Source organism: Tauraco erythrolophus, chromosome 4 (assembly GCF_009769465.1).
Source record: "Tauraco erythrolophus isolate bTauEry1 chromosome 4, bTauEry1.pri, whole genome shotgun sequence".
Classification (NCBI taxonomy): Eukaryota; Metazoa; Chordata; class Aves; order Musophagiformes; family Musophagidae; genus Tauraco; species Tauraco erythrolophus.
This window is the reverse complement of record NC_141468.1, coordinates 8688085-8705307: the sequence shown is the minus strand read 5'-3', so window position 1 is coordinate 8705307 and position 17223 is coordinate 8688085. Positions and strand designations below refer to the sequence as shown.

Genomic DNA, 17223 nt, shown 5'->3' with positions numbered 1-17223 from the left:
TAATAAGTACCAAAATTTGTTCATTAAACCCCAAATTACTTTTCTTTTTAGTGCTGGTTACTATCTGCATCGATGCTAATTGAGACAATTTTTCAGAAATGTCTTACTGTCGTAAATAGACTTTTGCAGCCAGTGTAACTTTATTGTTCCCTCTGTCACATCCTGGAAAGGAAGTGCTCCTAGAAAGGGCTGCAAAAACCTTCTGAGGTTCCATTCTCCGGGACTGCAAGTAGACAAAAAGTGGACCAGACAAATCTGAGGGTAGAACATGAAATGAAATTTAGTGTTTCTTTTTATCATGAGCTCTAAGAGTTTGCCTTCGATATATATGTGGTCTCGGGTTTTAATAAAATACCACATTTTTATAACTGTATGGAGGAACACAGTGTCTTTCAGGAACAACCCTGTAAACAATGCAACAGTTTCACTTCGACTTTAATCTCGAGTTTTCACTGCAGTTATTTAAAAAAAAAAAACAGCATTGACAAAAATTGTTCTTTTCAAGCAGTCTCTCTCCACGGAGCAAGTGCTGTCATCTGGTTTTCACTCCTGAATGAGGGGTTACACCCCACGGTATATGGTTTAAATCTGACTCATGCAAACAACTTGTTATCGGTTCCTCCGTGTTGTGGTTTGTTCTGAAATTGCTTTTCAGAATGACTTAGACACAAAATCCTGTTGCATGAGGTTCCAAAGGCACCAGCTAACCCACCTGTTATCCTGCACAGGCTCCTCTGTTACTCGAGGCTCTCGCGTGACCAAATTTCACCTCCTCTTCAACATTCTGTTGACTTCGCCGCGTTCAGACACGCTTAGATTTCTTTTTTAAATCAAGATAAGAGATTCTCCATGGACACATGCCATCATAACTAACTCTTTGCCAAAATTCTTAGCTTCTCAAATGGGAATGTAATTCAGCTTTTTGTTAAACTGCAGTGCCTACAAAACTGGTAAACAGCAGAAGTCATCTAAAAATCTATGAGGTTGCCCATCTGTGTGGTCTCAAGTCCCAGAGAATTAAACGGGCTTTTGTACGACAGCTCTCCCCTCTCTGGGATCGTTAGCAATACGTGACCGTTAAACCAGCTGGCATTCTGCTCTTGGGAACACTGGCAGGAGGGGACAAAAAAAATAAAATAAAAGGAAAATTGCTATCACCTATGTATGGTTTTAAGGAGATTCAAGTCCGTGCGTTTCTCTGCTGTCAGCCTGCCCACTCCATTCCTGGGAGTTGTTAACGTAATTTCCAAACATCATCTATCACCTCTTTGAAACCGCTGCTGTAGCTACCTCTGTGAATAAAGCCAAACAGAACAGGATTTTTCTGGTGGCTCCTTTCCTTAACTGCACCCTGCTGTCAGTTCAGGGCTGCGCTCACAGCGTGCCTAAATATACAGGAACCCAGTCTGCTGTAGAGAAGCCCACAGTATAAATTTATACCAGTTTCAGCCATAAACTGAATGGGAAACACGTGACTTCCTCATGATGGCTCCACAACAGTCCTCACAGTGCTAGAAATTAGGAATTAAGAGGTTGCAGTCTTAAAGCAAGTTGTTCTACTGCTCCAACTACAGCTAACTTTGAGAGGCTAAGACTATATTTTTAAGAATGACAACAACAAGAGAAAAACTAAATTTAATTTATTTTATCAAAAACTATAGAAGATAGCAATACTAGAGATCACACATTATGAAAAGAAAATGTTCCTGAGCTTACAAACTGCATATTCTAATGTACACAGTCCTAAAACATACATTAGAAATAACCAAAAGATTGACTTGACTTTGAGATTAAATAAATAGACAATAGCTCTTCTTACAGGTGATCTTGCAGCTTTAGTTTTGCTATCAAAAAAAAAAAATTAAACCCAACAAAAAAGAACAGCTAGAGGAGAGATCACAGGTTACCAGTCTCTGTGAAGTGCATACACACAACTGAACTGGTGGCCATGATGATGCCAACAGACCACAAAGCAAAACAAAGGCAGCAGCGAGGCTGGTTTAGGCTCCTTGAGAAATTAAAAATAGCTTTTTCTCCTTTTCCAATTTGGCAATTTGGAAGCTCATGAAAACAGCAAAAGGAGTTCTGAAAGTGACACAGTGTCCCGTTAAGCTCATTCACTGACTGCAATGCAAATGCACTGTGAATATGCAAATATAAAATACTGTTCGAGGCTCTAAACTGGATCGATGGGTTTAATTTAAATAAATACAAAATACTGTGACCTCCCAGAACATAAGTTAACGGTCCTTTATTTGTTGCACAAGAGGTAACACACACATCCTTAAAGAACAGCAGTGTTATTCCAATGCTGGTGGTCACATGTACTGCCCCAGGAAAAAGGCAGACACTGAACTCCAGTACAACTTCTAAGACTTTTATCTTTTAAAATGCATTTTCTTCCAATATTTAAATCCAACTGGGCATGGACACAGATAGACAAAGAAAGTGTCAAACACCCCTGGGTCACCTTGCACAGGAGAGGCCGGAGAAACTGATTTGGGAAGGAATCCGTTTCTTGCCACGGCCACTCTCGCCACGCTGTACTGGTACAAGGCTGCAGGCTGCAGCGGGTTAAGGAGCTGGAGAGTGCAGATTCCATCCATGTGGAATGCATCGCTGAATCGGGCTACACGCAAGAGAAAGCGCTAATGACTCCAAATGATGTAAGATCATCTAGAGTTTGCCAAATTAAAGCTCCATATACCACTTCCTATTAAAAAAAAAAATCAGGAGATGTGACGTGATAAAAACTGACTAGATTCAGCGTTTATTCAAGTGCGTGGGCACAGGTGAGCCTGGTAATGCCAAATACTTTCTTTTAAAATCTAGGTGAGCTTTTTCCTATCCGTTACATAATATAAAGTATCTACTTCAATGTGCATCTCTTTGTATTGTAGATTACGAAACTCACACAGCACTTTCCGTGGCCCACACTTGCCCCCAGCCAGGAAACTTTTTGGCTAGTAGCACATAAAATTCCACTTTCTGCCAAAGAGCCAGATCTTCGGTGCGAACGCAACCGTGCTTCTTAATGAACAACCTGTGTCACCCTCTGAAACACTCTTCTTGGAGTGCGAGTGATTCACGTGAAATTTAAGGCATTTTCTAACAAATTAAGGGAACAGTTACGTGCTGGGTAATCAACTTCATGCACCTGAGCCACCAGCTGGGCACCTTATAAAGGTAACTAGCTGACTATGATACATAGCTAGCATCCATTTATGAAGCATCCATTTACGGAGCCACATTCTTCTGCCTGACCCTACCAACATTTACATGATTTGCAAGCGATTTGCAAGCTTTACAAGCTTTTAATCCGCAAGAACAAAGCACTCAGATCATCCCTGGAGCACGGACCTTGGCTGTAACTTCGCTCGTAACCCACCTCAACTGCTCTTCAGCGTTTCTGAAGCCAAGCAACACTTAGCATACATTACAAACAGGTCGAGACAACTTCAAGATGATCGGGGAAAAAGAAAAAAAAATAAAATTAAGACGACTCAAGCGGCTGAAGAACAGTACATTTCTCAGCCTTTACATTCAAGAATATCTTACAAATGTCTACAGCAAATGGGTAAACTCCCCCCTAGTCTAACTTCACTGAAGTTAACATTTTTGCAACAAGAAAGAACAGGCCTAGTATCTTCAAAGTCTGTCACTAGATAAAAAAAGTCACAGTATGTAAAAACGTAATCAAAACCAGTTGTGAATACAGATCAACTCCCAGGGTATTTTTGCACCTAACAGTAACTGAGCGTATTTCCATAGTGCATCAACTTTGTTAGACAACGGGCTGCTCTCCCTGTTCTTTTGTTATCTATTTCCAAACTGTAGCCAGTAATTTGTTTCGGCAAGGACTGCCAAATTTCTGCAATGCAAACAAACAGCGCATGTTACCGCTGACAGTCCTGTATTTACAAATTCTCTGTAGAACTGCAGACCTCCTAGAGCATCCTACCTAAAACCCAGAGCATAACAAGTGATAAAACACCTACACGTAAAACTCCTAAATAACAAAACACCAGCTAAAAACACTCGAGACCTTGATCTTACACCTGGAATCTGCTCAAACCAATCACTTTACTTGCGTGGAGCTCAACGGACATTTTACAATCTGCCTTCCTGTGAACCTTCTTTCAGACACAGGCTGATCTCAATCCTTCACCCCGGTGTCACAAACGTTATTGCTCATCTCTTGTGGCTTTTCTTTATTCAACAAAAAAGCCAAAGTGCTGTCAGCTACGATTTAGGATTCAAATCAAACACCTCCAGACTTTTCAAGGTGTAGAAAACACGCAACATCACTTCATCCCACTGAAACCAGCTCCTACAAGGCCTACGGCTGTAAGCTCACACCCAAATATTCAAGTCAAGGTACATTTTAAAGGGTTTTCTTAGCATGTGTTTTGCTGATTCCTAAAAACAGTTCTAGAAAAATCATTCTTTTAATCCCCTTTATCAGTTCTGTATTCACCTGAAACACTGCATCTCTTTCTTTGGCCACGTCATTTCAATTACGAGCGTAACGCCTTGTTTTTATTGTACTTATTTACATTAGACAGAAGAATACTTGAACATACGTGTGAAAGAAGAGTCGTCTTAGAACACATTTGAAAAAAGAGAGTAAAGCATCTGCGACTTTGGGTGCCTGGATTCAGTTGAGATAACCTCTGCAGCACACAGCTCCGCATTTACAGACAGTTCTGATCCTCTTTCTGGATGGGCTAAGGCCGTCCGCCGAGTCTGAAGTCAGATCTATGGAACCTGTGGCAGACAAACACAAACAAGGAAGGTTTAAAAAAGACAGACTGAAACTCTGCAGGAGTTCAAACGGCTTCGAAAAGCCTTCTAACACCCAGTTCCTTAAAGAATCACACGTGAAGCTCTGCTCTACCGACACTCATGTTCCAGCTACTTCCACCACACCTGGCACACACCTCAGAACCCAAAGCTCAGCAAACTCAAGCCTTGTACCCTCAGGTCTGTATCCGTAATGGCCAGCTGAGACTGCAGCCTGCCTGGAACGTCAGTGGCACAGACACCGCAAAAAAGAGGAGTTTTAAGGGTTTGAAGAAGATTAATTTGTCAGCACTCGAAGAGAACCTCTACAAGAACAAGGTACAGCTCTGTTGTATAAAGATGCTTCTCTGAAAACTACATAGCGGGGCCAACAATACATCCCGCTGTGGGTAAAGGGTTTGCACTCACAATTTGACACACACAACGTCCCTGCCAGCAAACCTCAAGATTGTACTGGAAAAAAATGAAGTCATAGAATGGTTTGGATTGGAAGGGACCTTTAAAGACCATTTTGTCCAACCCCCTACCATGGGCAGGGACATCTTTCACTAGCTCAGGTTGCTCAAAGCCCCATCCAACCTGACCTCAAACACTGAATGGAAGATCAATTATCAAACAATCAGCCAACAGCCCAAGTTGGAAGAGACCTCAAAGGATCATCTGGTACAACCTGTTGTGGGAAAGGGAGCCTAGATGAGATTACCTAGCACCCTGTCCAACTGCATCTCAAAAACCTCCAGCGTTGGGGACTCCACCACGTCCCTGGAGAGGTTGTTCCAGTGAGGGATGGTTCTCACTGTAAAAGACTTTGAACCATCCTTCTTCCGTCCTAAACATCTGTTTAGGACCTACCTCCACAACTGAGGCCTACGGACACCAGAATGCAAAGACAAACCTATGGCATCTCAGTCCACTCAGCTGTTACAACTGTCTTTATCACTAGCAGATTACTCCAAGTAGTTTACCTGGAACACCATGTAAATGCCTTTTTTTAACAGTAGCCTGACCATTCTTTTGAGCATTCTTGTGACAAATCTTCAAAATAATTTGCCTTGCCAGGTGTCCCAAGCACAACCCCTTGCTGTGAGCTACGAGCACTGGAGGAGGGGACGCACCAGAGGTGCTCACAAAAGCTCCTGGGTGTGCTCTGCGTGCGCTGCACCGAGGATGTCTGTTCTGGAACCCACAGAGCTGGGTGAGGGAGACCAGGACCTGACCCGAAACGCTAACGTCAGTCAGGCTGCAGCAGAACCCGCCAGCGCCCCAAACCTCCTGCAAGAACAGTGTTAAAATCTGCAGACCTTTCATCTGATAGTCAAAGGTTAGCTCTTCTCCAGCCTTGATGGTTCGCGTGGAAAACAGCGCTATTCGAGGAAGACGCAAGTCGAGGTTGTCGATAAACACGTTGAAGACTTGAAGATTTGGATCACACTGAAAGGCAAAAAAAAATCAACGTAGCTTCTGTTCAGAAAACTGCCCAGTAATTTTCACTGAAGTGTTTAAGTAAACCAAGGTCACAGGAAAGGAAGAACTGGTTCTTCTCTCGGTGACACAAGTGTGAAATTGGTTTCCGACAACAACAGAAGATAACAAATTACATTCTTGAAATAGCATTAAAGGAGAATATTCACAGCTCAGAGCCGCGTCCTTTCAAGAAGGCAACCTTTACACAGCACACAGACTACACTTACATGCAACAGCCTATTAAAAACCAAACGGTACCTTCAAAAGATGACAACAAAAAGCAATTAAAGCTAAATTCTGAGGTTACTATTTACCTACAAAACCCACAAAAAGAATTAAAGTTGAAAGAAAAGAAGAAACAACCCAGCGTTTCAAGCCACACACACTCACTACTCTGTACTTAAGCGCTGCTTCCAGCCCAGGAATAATATTTTCACACTATCAATAGATTACTATTTTCAGCTGCTACCCTGCTCGGCTTCTGAATGATCTGCTATGGACTGGGTAGCAGAGGGAAAGTCAAGGACACCAAGCAGGAACTAGAAACCACTTTATTTTTTTTTCCTGGATTAAGCGTCAGAAGTCAGGAGTCACTGAGATAGTCTGTAAAACTCTGCAGGCTTTTTTGTTCTTTAACACCTCTTCTTCATCCTTCTCCCTGGCAAGCCCGCATGAGACAGAAAAATCATCGGCTCCCAAGTCTGAAGACACGTATTTACTGTACTTCAGTTGAACAGGAAAGAAAACACTGTTGAAAGATTTCCTGTTGAAAATTTACTTTCAAGTTCTCTGGCAAGTTTAGATTTGATACAAGTGGGGAAAAAGGCATCTACAGGGGAAAGCATAGGAATTTTCATTTTTTCGTCTACCAGTGTTTGAAGGATGAAATTCAGCATAACCCCCCATCCTGCTCTGCTACAAAATAATGCATCAATTCCTATTGTCTTTGACTCGTGACTAATTTTATTAAGTACTTCTCATGTCTTAGCTCTTTTAGTTACTTGGAAAAAGACACACCCAAATCAAAGTCAGTACTACCAGATGCCCACTTCAGGAGCATCTCACGCCCAGGTTTTTGTAGGCAGTCCTACTCCGAGTAAGGCTAAGTATTCCGTTCTATTTAGTATGTCATCTGACTGGACTGTGCTGGCATAAAACAAACTAGTCCAGAAAAACTGTGCACATGGCAAGAAAGTATTTACAGTCGAAGATATTTCTGGCACAATTAGGGTAACTCTCCAAATTCTTAGCATATAAAACAAGGTCTTACACTGTGATTCACAAAGTGGGATACGTTTCCATATCGAGCTGCATCTACCGTAAATTCATCTGAGTCATAGTCCAAATCAAACAAGTATGTATTTCCCTGGTTGTCATAGAGCTGGCCTCGTCTCTCTGCTTCCTCACTTGTGATCACCTAAAAAAAAGGAGAAAAAAAGAAACCTGCATCATATTATTAACTCTTACAAAATTAAAACAAAAATCACAATCAAGTTCAAAAACCTACTTTACCTAGTGAAAAATACCACGTTCTCTTTTTGATGTTGAAACAGCATTCCATCTCTAATGAATAAAGAACAGGTACATCCAGCTAAATCAATTAAGTTAGTGACTGAGGCAATTTGTCTACAGCTGATGCACAGCACTACCTCGTCTCAGGGCAAAAACCAAATCATCAGCATCTTCTATTATGGCTTTTGAAGATGACAGATACAATCGTTTCTACTTGAAGTTTCTACACACATAATTTTTTCATTAGACCCAGAAAGCCTTGTTTACATCATGTAAGATAAATTTTCAACTTTCTCCCTTCACTCAGCCAAAGATCAACAGGTAGCAGTCTCTAAATCCCAGTCACTTTTACAGTCCAGTATTCATCTCCTCCCTCCCTAGAAGCATCTCTTCACGCTATTTTGGACTGCAATGAAAGATCCCACTCATTGCACTTAGTACAACACTTCACAAAGCTGAATCTATGGAATTAGGCTAGCATGTACTAGCACGAGGCAGAAATCCAGAAACTCCTCAAAGGAAGAAAACTACAGTCACTTTTGACAGAAGCAACAGCTTAAACGACTTCACCTGCAGCCTGTTACATGTAATGTATTCTGCTGTGCTAACTCAGTGACGACAATTTGGCAGCAAGACAGATACAAAATGTCGTGGAATTGGACACAAAACACTCGAAAATCTTTCTGACATCAGATTTGAGAACTTATTTAGCAGTAGGGAATAAGTGGAGACATTCTTTCCTTTAAGCAACAAAATGACATAATCATCTTTCTGCATTAACCCCTCAACAGAGACATTCTGAATGACCGATGTGCTGTATGTTTACAAGAAAGGTATGAACATGAGAAGATTTGGGGCAGGAAGGATGGAGGAAATACAATAAAGACCATAAACATTCATATTAAGGGACAGAAGGAATTTGAGTCAACTTAGCAGCAAGGCAGATTTGTGGCAGAAATAGAACAGACTGGATCAGAGAGGCTGCCAGGAGCTACTGATGCAAAGAGCTGTGAAGCAGAGCAGAGGCTGAACCAAATAAACTCAGGGCAATACAAAATCTCAAGAGTAACTCAAGGTGTGTATTTTATAACACGAAAGTTTTGTTTGAAACAGTACGAGATCAAGTAAACAGATAATGACTATACCTCAAGTCTCATTCTTGACATTAATCAAAAGTAATAAATGTGTTTGGAAATACTTAAAAGTTCAGACAAAACAGAAAAGAGACTGACAGACTGGGTGGGGAGTTTGGTAATAACTGTGCCTGAAAGGAACAGCAAAAACTACAATAACAAAGATGATCAGGGAAGAACGAGGAATATAACTGCAACAAAAGTGAAGGACTTGCCTTTAGAAATTCTATTAGGTCACACACCTAAAATAATTCTTTAGTGACACAAAGATAAGTATACTCTTTACATTCAACCTTCTACAACTGCTCTGGAACAGAGGATGTTCTGGACAACATAATTTTTCTATCATCTAGAATGTCTGTGTATTGTATTCCTCTACTCAAAAGTAGACTTATCTGTTATTACACTGCAAAAGTCAAGATGTGTCAACACTGAGAGAGAGCTCACTGGGATTTTCTCCAACATTTCCTTTGTTGTAAATAATTCATCTGTGTGAGATAAATACGTACCTCTCCAACGTACTCCATCACAAAACTGTTGGTTTTAATTTTCTGGAGGGTTTTTACTCCCCAGCCACGGCCATTGTTAGTTCTGAAGATGCAAAGAGAATAGGGGGTACCTTTCTGTACTATCCTATTAGGGCAGTCAGGCCCACACCTACAAAAGGAATTGCATTCATAGATGGGCAAGCCAGGCTGGATTTTCAACTTCTTTCGTTTATTGTAAGCCAAAATAAATCCAGCCTCCTTTGGACAGCACTTCTCAGCAGGGCAGTCAGCACATTCACAGCCAGTCGTTATTCCATTTATTACGTTTATTCCCGGAGCAGGTTTATACTCATTAATGTAGTAGAAGTCTAAAGGAGGGCCTTCAAGATCCACAGTGTTTTCTACCAGAATCATTGCTTTATGATTCTTTTTCCTGTTGAGTTCTTCCTTCCACCTCTGCAGAGCTATTCTTTGCTTAGCCTTCTTCACAATGTAATCTGCGACCGCAGGTTTCAAAGCTTTAACATGGTTCCTCACTTTCAGTGCTTTGCCTTCTCTCACCCGAGACAAGTATTCATTCTTGTCACTAAGAAAGTTTTGAATAAGTACTGGGCATTTCAGATTTTTCTGAGGCTCCCAAGTATTTGAAGATTCTGGCCATCCTTTCCATTTCACAAGATAGTATTCTGTGCCCTTGAAATACAGAAACAGATACAGATTTAGCCACATTTCGTTTTGCTGAAATCCATCATCACAGAGTACACAAACACGAAAGAGCTCTGGAGTTAAGAAATGGCATATAGAGCAGAAGGTCTTGATGTCCCCGTAACAATTACAATTGGGGAGAAAGAGAAAAATCGAGTTTTCTGTTTGCAAATTAACTTATAGCACAAGTTTGGATACTTTACATATCATCTCTAGGGGCAAAGAAATAAACAGCTGGGATGAACTCTGATCACTAATGTTATACCTGGAGGAGGCTAGTTCGTTAAGGCTGTTAAGTAAGTTATACTAACTAGTTGCATGACTGGTATGCAGAAGCAGAACGTACGCATATTGCATACAAACCAAAAAAGGTAATTCTAAACTTGCCGAAAAAAATCTCTAAAAAACACTATTTGTCATATCAACCATCCTCCCCAAAAAGTAATCCATTCAAAACACTTAATATTGTATTTATAATCAAGAAGCATATATTTTGCGCTTATTTTAAAAAGGCAAAATAACTGCCACAAGGCCGAATCCTGAGACTGAATTTCCCTGGCACAATCGGGCCGTAGGAATCCAGCCGCAGCACGCGGCCCTAACTCTTCATCAAACAGACTACAGCAGCCAAGAGGCTGTTACCTGCAAATAAAGGAGAGGCATCGTAACACATCCCGAGCTACAGCCTAGAACATCAGCATTTTGCTTTACTTCTAGATATGCAGAGACGAAACATTTCGATTTCTATCATCTCTGTAATTTCAGGAAGAGACATTCCTTCAGCACACCAACAGCAGCAGTTACGCCGCTTTCTGTTTACAGTTCAAAGTTTAAAAGGTATTTCATTCGACATCAGCAAAAGCGTTGCCCTCACAGCCTGCTACTTTATATTGTGAGCAAAACTACCTTTGGCTCGCCTCCAAACTTAGCTGAAAGAGTGATCAAATTGGTCTGTGTTTCTCTTACCTCTTCTACCTTGTAGTCACACAAATATTCCACCTCATAACTCTTTAGACTCCTGTTGGTGATTCCAATGGATTTACATCTGAGATTTTCCTTCCTACATAATTCTTGGAGGGTTTCAAGTGAAGCTAGACATGGCACATACCAAGCTACAATAAGAAAATTGGTAGAGAATCCTATTTAATGTCTCAGCTAAATTGAAATCATTACGCCTTATCCCAGAGTCCCCACATTATCATTTGTGACGGCAGTCCACGAGTCTGTTGGACAACTACAGTGTCTCACAGCGTCGGACTCAACCCTTCTCTAGTGGGTAAAGTGAAACACATCAATAATTCCCTCTCTGCACCTTTATAAACGACAACAAACATTCCGGAGGGCAGAGACTTCCACAGGCGAAAGCTGCGCTAAGAACTGAATCATTTTCCTACAATTACAGCGTCCCGTAACTGAACTACGGCGACCAGGAAAGCTCCGTTCTTTAATAAAACCGCCAAAGAGCTGTACTCAAGTGGAACCGAGCACTTGCGATGCAACCATGGTGACTGGACGAGGAAAGAAAGATCCACAGCGCTCTTCCAGAAGGATCGCGGGTGCCTTGTCAGCCAGGCGGCTTTAAAGGGACGCGACACTCCGCAGAGCGGCACGGCAGGAGCGGCAGCTCCCCGCCAGAGCCCGGGGAACGCCGCCGGGGTGGGGAAGGGGCGGGGGATGAAGTTTAGGGCCCGAGTCGCGATGCGGCGGGGGCCGCGCCGCCCTGCCCTGGGCGCGGGCCCGGGCACCGCGGGGCTCCCCTGCTCGGCCCCCGCCGGCAGCGCGCAGGCCTCCCCGCGGCCCGGCTCCCCGCGGCCCGGCTCCCCGCGGCCCGGCTCCCCGCGGCCCGGCTCCCCGCCCCTGCCGGGAGTTCACCTCCGGGGCGCACGGCCAAAGTTTGGGAAGGCGGGGAGGAGGCGGCAGTCACCTTTCCCGCGGCCGCCCCGGGCCCCCACAGCGCCTCTCCCCACCCGCCCCGACCTCCACGGTTTACCTCAAGCACCTCCTCACCCTCCCGCCCTAGAACCTCTCCCGGGCCGCCTCGCCGGGCCCCGCTGCGGCCGGGTGGCTGCGAGCGGCGGCGGTGCGAGCAGAGCAGGGCGAAGGGGAGCGGCAGCGCCTCCGCACCACCGGCAGCGGACGGGAGGCCTCTCCGCGCCCTCCCGCTCAGCCCACCCAGCGCAAGGAACACGGGAGGGAAAGCCCGAGCGCGGCACGCCGGGCGGCCCCGGCCCCGGCCCCGGCCCCGGCCCGCGCCGCCGCCGCCGCCTCACCTCCTCGCCAGCCCTCCATCTTGGGGGGGGCCGCGCGCGGGGCCGCAGGCGCCAGCCACGGGTCGGGCCTCGCGCGGCTCCGCCCACCTCCGGAAGGGAGCGGAGGACACGGAGCGCGCGGCGCTGGCGCGCGCGCGGCGGGCTTTGGCGGGCAACGCCTCAGCGGGGCGTTCGGCGCCTAAGCGCCGGCGGCCGTGCCTCTTCGTGACGGGTGGGGGGGTCCCCGGCGGGGAGGGAGCTACGAACGTGGCAGCTGTGAGGAAGATTAAACGCGAGGGAGGCGAATTTAAAGCGGTTTCTCTTTGTTCTTTTACGGCGCTACGAAGGTGGAAGCGCCTGCGGCGAGGGAAGCGCAAGGCACCGGGCAGGCTGCCCGCGGGCCCGTCACTGCACTCCACCGGCCACAGAGCTGAAAATGAGAACCGCAAAGAAAGGTTTCAGACACTTTTTTATTTTTTTTAAATAAATTACCTTTTCATCACAGCACACTTCTCAGAAGAGGTGTTTCCTATTAACATCGCTTTCAAGTTAGCCCCAAGCCCCATAAACCCCACCGGATGGTACTGTTGTCCACAGCCCGTGCCTAGGCTGGTGAGCCACACACCACAGACATCTGCTTGGAATGCAGTAAGATTTATATTACCCAGTGTATTGCTTTTGTGAGGTAGAAAAAATATTGAAATACATGTTCTCCAAATACAAGACAATTTGGGAAGCCTGTAGAACGTAGGTCTCTTAAATATAAAATCATAGGATCACAGAATGGTTAGGGTTGGAAGGGACCTCAAAGATGATCCAGTTCCAACCCCCCTGACATGGGCAGGGACACCCTCCACTACACCAGGCTCAAAGCCTCAACCAACCTGGCCTTGAACACTTCCAGGGATGGGGCAGCCACAACTCTGAGTAACCTGGTCCATTGTTTCACCACCCTCAGAATGAAGAATTTCTTCCTTATATCTAATCTAAATCTCCCCTCTTTCAGTTTAAAGCCATTGCCCCTTGTCCTATCACTACATGCCCTTGTAAAAAGCCCCTCTCCAGCTTTCCTGTAGGCCCCCTTTAGGTACTGGAAAGCTGCTGTAAGATCACCCCGAAGCCGCCTCTTCTCCGGGCTGAACAATCCCAACTCTCTCAGCCTGTCTTCATAGCAGAGGTGCTCCAGCCCTCGGATCATCTTTGTGGCCCTCCTCTGGACTCGCTCCAGCAGCTCCATGTCCTTCTTGTGCTGGGGACTCCAGAGCTGAACACAGTATTCCAAGTGGGGTCTCACGAGAGCTGAGTAGAGGGGCAGCATCACTTCCCTCGACCTGCTGGCCACACTTCTTTTGATGCAGCCCAGGATATGGTTGGCTTTCTGGGCTGCCAACACACATTGCTGGCTCATGTTGAGCTTCTCATCCACCAGCACTCCCAAGTCCTTTTCCTCAGGGCTGCTCTCAATCCATTCTCTGCCCAGCCTGTACTTGTGCTTGGGATTGCCCCGACCAACATGCAGGACCTTGCACTTGGCCTTGTTGAACTTCATGAGGTTCACACAGGCCCACCTCTCCAGCCTGTCAAGGTCCCTCTGGATGGCATCCCTTCCCTCCAGCATGTCCACAGCACCACACAACTTGGTGTCATCTGCAAACTTGCTGAGGGTACACTCGATCCCACTGTCCATGTCGTCAACAAAGATGCTAAATAGCACTGGTCCCAGTACTGACCCCTGAGGAACACCACTCGTCACTGGCCTCCACGTGGACATTGAACCGTTGACCACAACTCTTTGAGAGCGACCATCCAGCCAATTCCTTATCCACCGAGTGGTCCATCCATCAAAACCATGTCCTTCCAGTTTAGAGACAAGGATGTCGTGTGGGACAGTATCAAATGCGTTGCACAAGTCCAGGTAGACGATGTCAGTTGCTCTTCCCCTATCCATCAATGCTGTAACCCCATCATAGAAGACCACCAAATTAGTCAGGCAGGATTTGCCCTTAGTGAAGCCATGTTGGCTGTCACCAATCACCTTCTTAATTTCTATGTGCCTTAGCATAGTTGCCAGGAGGATCTGCTCCATGACCTTGCCGGGCACAGAGGTGAGACTGACTGGCCTGTAGTTCCCTGGGTCTTCTTTTTTCCCCTTTTTAAAAATGGGGGCTATGTTTCCCCTTTTCCGGTCAGTGGGAACTTCACCAGACTGCCACGACTTCTGAAATATGATGGATAGTGGCTTAGCAACTTCATCTGCCAGTTCCTCAGGACCCGCAGATGCACCTCATCCGGTCCCATGGACTTGTCCACCTTGAGGATCTTTAGATGGTCTCAAACCTGATCTTCTCCGACAGTGGTGTGACAGTTTGATATGTGGGGGGCGTGTTCTGGTGGCAGGGGAGGGGATTTGCTCCCTGTGCCACCAGATCTGAGTCCCATCCCCCCCCCCCCGGGGGGGTTGAGCCAAATTGGTGCCTCTGCGAATTGCCCTATTTAAGTTGGGACAAAGGGGCGGGAAAGGGCTTTTTGCTCAGGAGCGAGGAGAGAGCAGGAGGGCACTGCCCTCGCTCCCGGCTCCCGGCCGGGCAGCTGCCCGGGCCCGGGCCGGCGCCATGTGCTCAAGATGGCGCCGGGGGAGCCGCATGGGGTACTCGGGAAGCGCCTCGCTCCCAGGGTGCCCGCCGGGCCGAGCTCCTCTAGAGGAGATTAATATCTAAGAGAAAACAACCACAACGACCAGGTCAGTTAAGGATGGAGCAGGAGGAGGTGTGCTGGAGCTGAGGCTTCCCTTGCAAATCGGTGTGAGATGGCAGGCGGCCCCCCTGCAGCCAGGGTGTACTCGGCAGAGCAGAGACCCACTCGTGGCCCGTGGAGAAACCCACGTCGGGAAGGAGATGCCTGAGCCCAGGAGAGGTCGTGGAGCATTGGGATGCGCAACCAGGTACTGTTAATAATGGGGCATGGAAATGCACGACGAGGTCGTGGAGGCATCTGGAATCCGTGGGACGGCCCATGTCGACGCGAGTGGCAGCAGCTCCCTAAGAGGCCGAGACTGGTAAAGCCCGAACTGGTGCAATCCATGGGGAAGGATTGCAATCCTGCGGGCAGGACTCACGTTGGAAAAGTTTGGGGACTTTCTTCTTCATGAGTAGGGGATCCACCGAAGCAAGGGAAAAATGGTGTAAAGACTCCTCCTCCTTTAAGAAAGGAGCGGTAGTTAACAACATGGATGAACTGACCTGCACTCCCCATTCCCTGTCCCCTTGCGCCGCCGGGGGGGTGGTTGTGCCAGGAACGAAAGGAAACGGAGTGGGGAGGTGTTGTTTTAAGATCTGGCCTTGTTTTCTCTTTTCTCCTCTCAAGTAACCAGTTTCGTTCCTTGTGTCTCTTGTTCAGTAACTGTTAATAAATTGTTTTGTTTTAAGAAGAAAGCCTGAGTCATGTTGTGCCCGGGACCATGGTTGGTGAGTGCTCCCTCTCGGTTCTTGTCTCGACCCTCAGTCCAAAAAACCACGACAAGTGGGCGGTTCTTCATTATCCCAGTCCCTGCCTTTGCCTGCTGTGACCTGGGCTGTGCCGCTGGAGCTCTTGCCAGTGAAGACTGAGGCAAAGAAGTAATTGAGAACCTCAGCCTTCTCCATATCCTGGGAAGCCAGGTCCCCAGTTTCCTTCCGGAGAGGGTCTACATTTTCCCTAGATCTCTTTTTATCACTGACATATCTATAGAAGCCTTTCTTGTTGCCCTTGATGTCCCTGGCCAGATTTAACTCTATCAGGGCTTTAGCTTTCCTAACCTGATCCCTGGCTGCTTGGACAATCGCTCTGTATTCTTCCCAGGCTACCTGTCCTTGCTTCCACCCTCTGTAGGCCTTCTTTTTGTGCCCAAGTTGGTCCAGGAGCTCCTTGTTCATCCATGCAGGCCTCCTGATGTTCCTACCTGACTTTCTCTTTGTTAGGATGCACTGCTCCTGAGTTGGAGGAGGTGATCCTTGAATATTAACCAGCTTTCTTGTGCCCCTCTTCCCTCCAGGGCCTCATTCCATTGTACTCTAGCGAGGAGATCCCTGAAGAGGCCAAAGTCTGCTTTCCTGAAATCCAGGGTAGTGAGCCTGCTGTGCACCCTCCTTGCTTCCCCAAGTATCTTGAATTCCACTATTTCATCACTGCAGCCAAGGCTGCCCTTGAGCGTCACATTCCCCACCAGCCCCCAGAGTTCCCCACATCACTCTTTGTTGGTGAGAACAAGGTCCAGCAAAGCACCTCTTCTCATTGGTTCCTCTACCACTTGAAGAAGGAAGTTATCATCCATGCGTTCCAAGGAACCTCCTGGTTTGTCTATGCCCTGCTGTGTTGTCCTTCCAACAGATAGCGGGGTGGTTGAAGTTCCCCATGAGGACCAGGGCTGGTGAACATGAGGCAGCTCCTATCTGTCTGTAGAGGGCCTCATCCACCTGGTCCTCCTGGTCAGGTGGTCTGTAGCAGACCCCCACTACTGTGTCCCCTGTCCCTGCTCTCCCTTTAATCCTGACCCATAAGCTCTCAGTTGGGACCTCATCCATCCCCAGGTGCAGCTCCATGCACTCCAGCTGGTGTGCAGATGGGCATCCCTTGCTCTAGTTTGTCCCTGATTTTAAGGCTCTGCTCTGTCACTCGGAATGTTTTACAACATCTGGCCCTCAGGGCTGAACTGTGGCCCCCGAACCGCGTATTAGGCTGCAAACCCGCAAATCCTGTAACTACACTTGCCTGCTCTGTCTCCTTCTCATTAGTTCCCTACTTAAAAGGAAAAAAGCCGCCAGCTTGCATCCAAACAAGGATGTGATGACATAAGGATCAGAACAGTGCCACACAGAGTACAGGATACCAGGA

General features: G+C 46.5%; 1 protein-coding gene across 4 annotated transcripts; it reads right to left on the bottom strand.

Annotated features, from left to right (window-relative positions):
* Positions 1–1679: 1679 nt before the first annotated feature.
* SUV39H2 (SUV39H2 histone lysine methyltransferase) lies at positions 1680–12420 on the bottom strand. 4 transcript variants are annotated; one of them, XR_015222120.1, is made up of 7 exons: positions 12376–12420; positions 11072–11217; positions 9422–10093; positions 7538–7684; positions 6105–6234; positions 4584–4767; positions 1680–3456 (listed from the first exon to the last, which is right to left on the bottom strand). XR_015222120.1 is itself a non-coding variant. In XM_086610532.1 (6 exons), the coding sequence occupies exons 1-6, from the start codon at positions 12392–12394 to the stop codon at positions 4658–4660; spliced, it is 1224 nt and encodes a 407-aa protein (XP_086466658.1). In that variant the 5' UTR covers positions 12395–12420; the 3' UTR covers positions 1680–4657. The 4 variants fall into 4 exon arrangements, 1 of the variants encoding a protein (XP_086466658.1); XR_015222119.1 differs by having other exon boundaries at positions 2687–2713; positions 3361–4767; XR_015222121.1 differs by having other exon boundaries at positions 2697–2713; positions 3389–4767.
* Positions 12421–17223: the final 4803 nt, after the last annotated feature.

Bases quoted from the DNA above. Each gene is read 5' to 3' on its own strand.
- SUV39H2 (XM_086610532.1), bottom strand. The intron at 6,235-7,537 runs GTAAGACCTTGT...TTTGCCTTTCAG, and splicing joins CCCACTTTGTGAATCACAGT to TGTGATCCAAATCTTCAAGT. The intron at 4,768-6,104 runs GTCTGCAGATTT...TGTCTGCCACAG, and splicing joins CTTTGACTATCAGATGAAAG to GTTCCATAGATCTGACTTCA.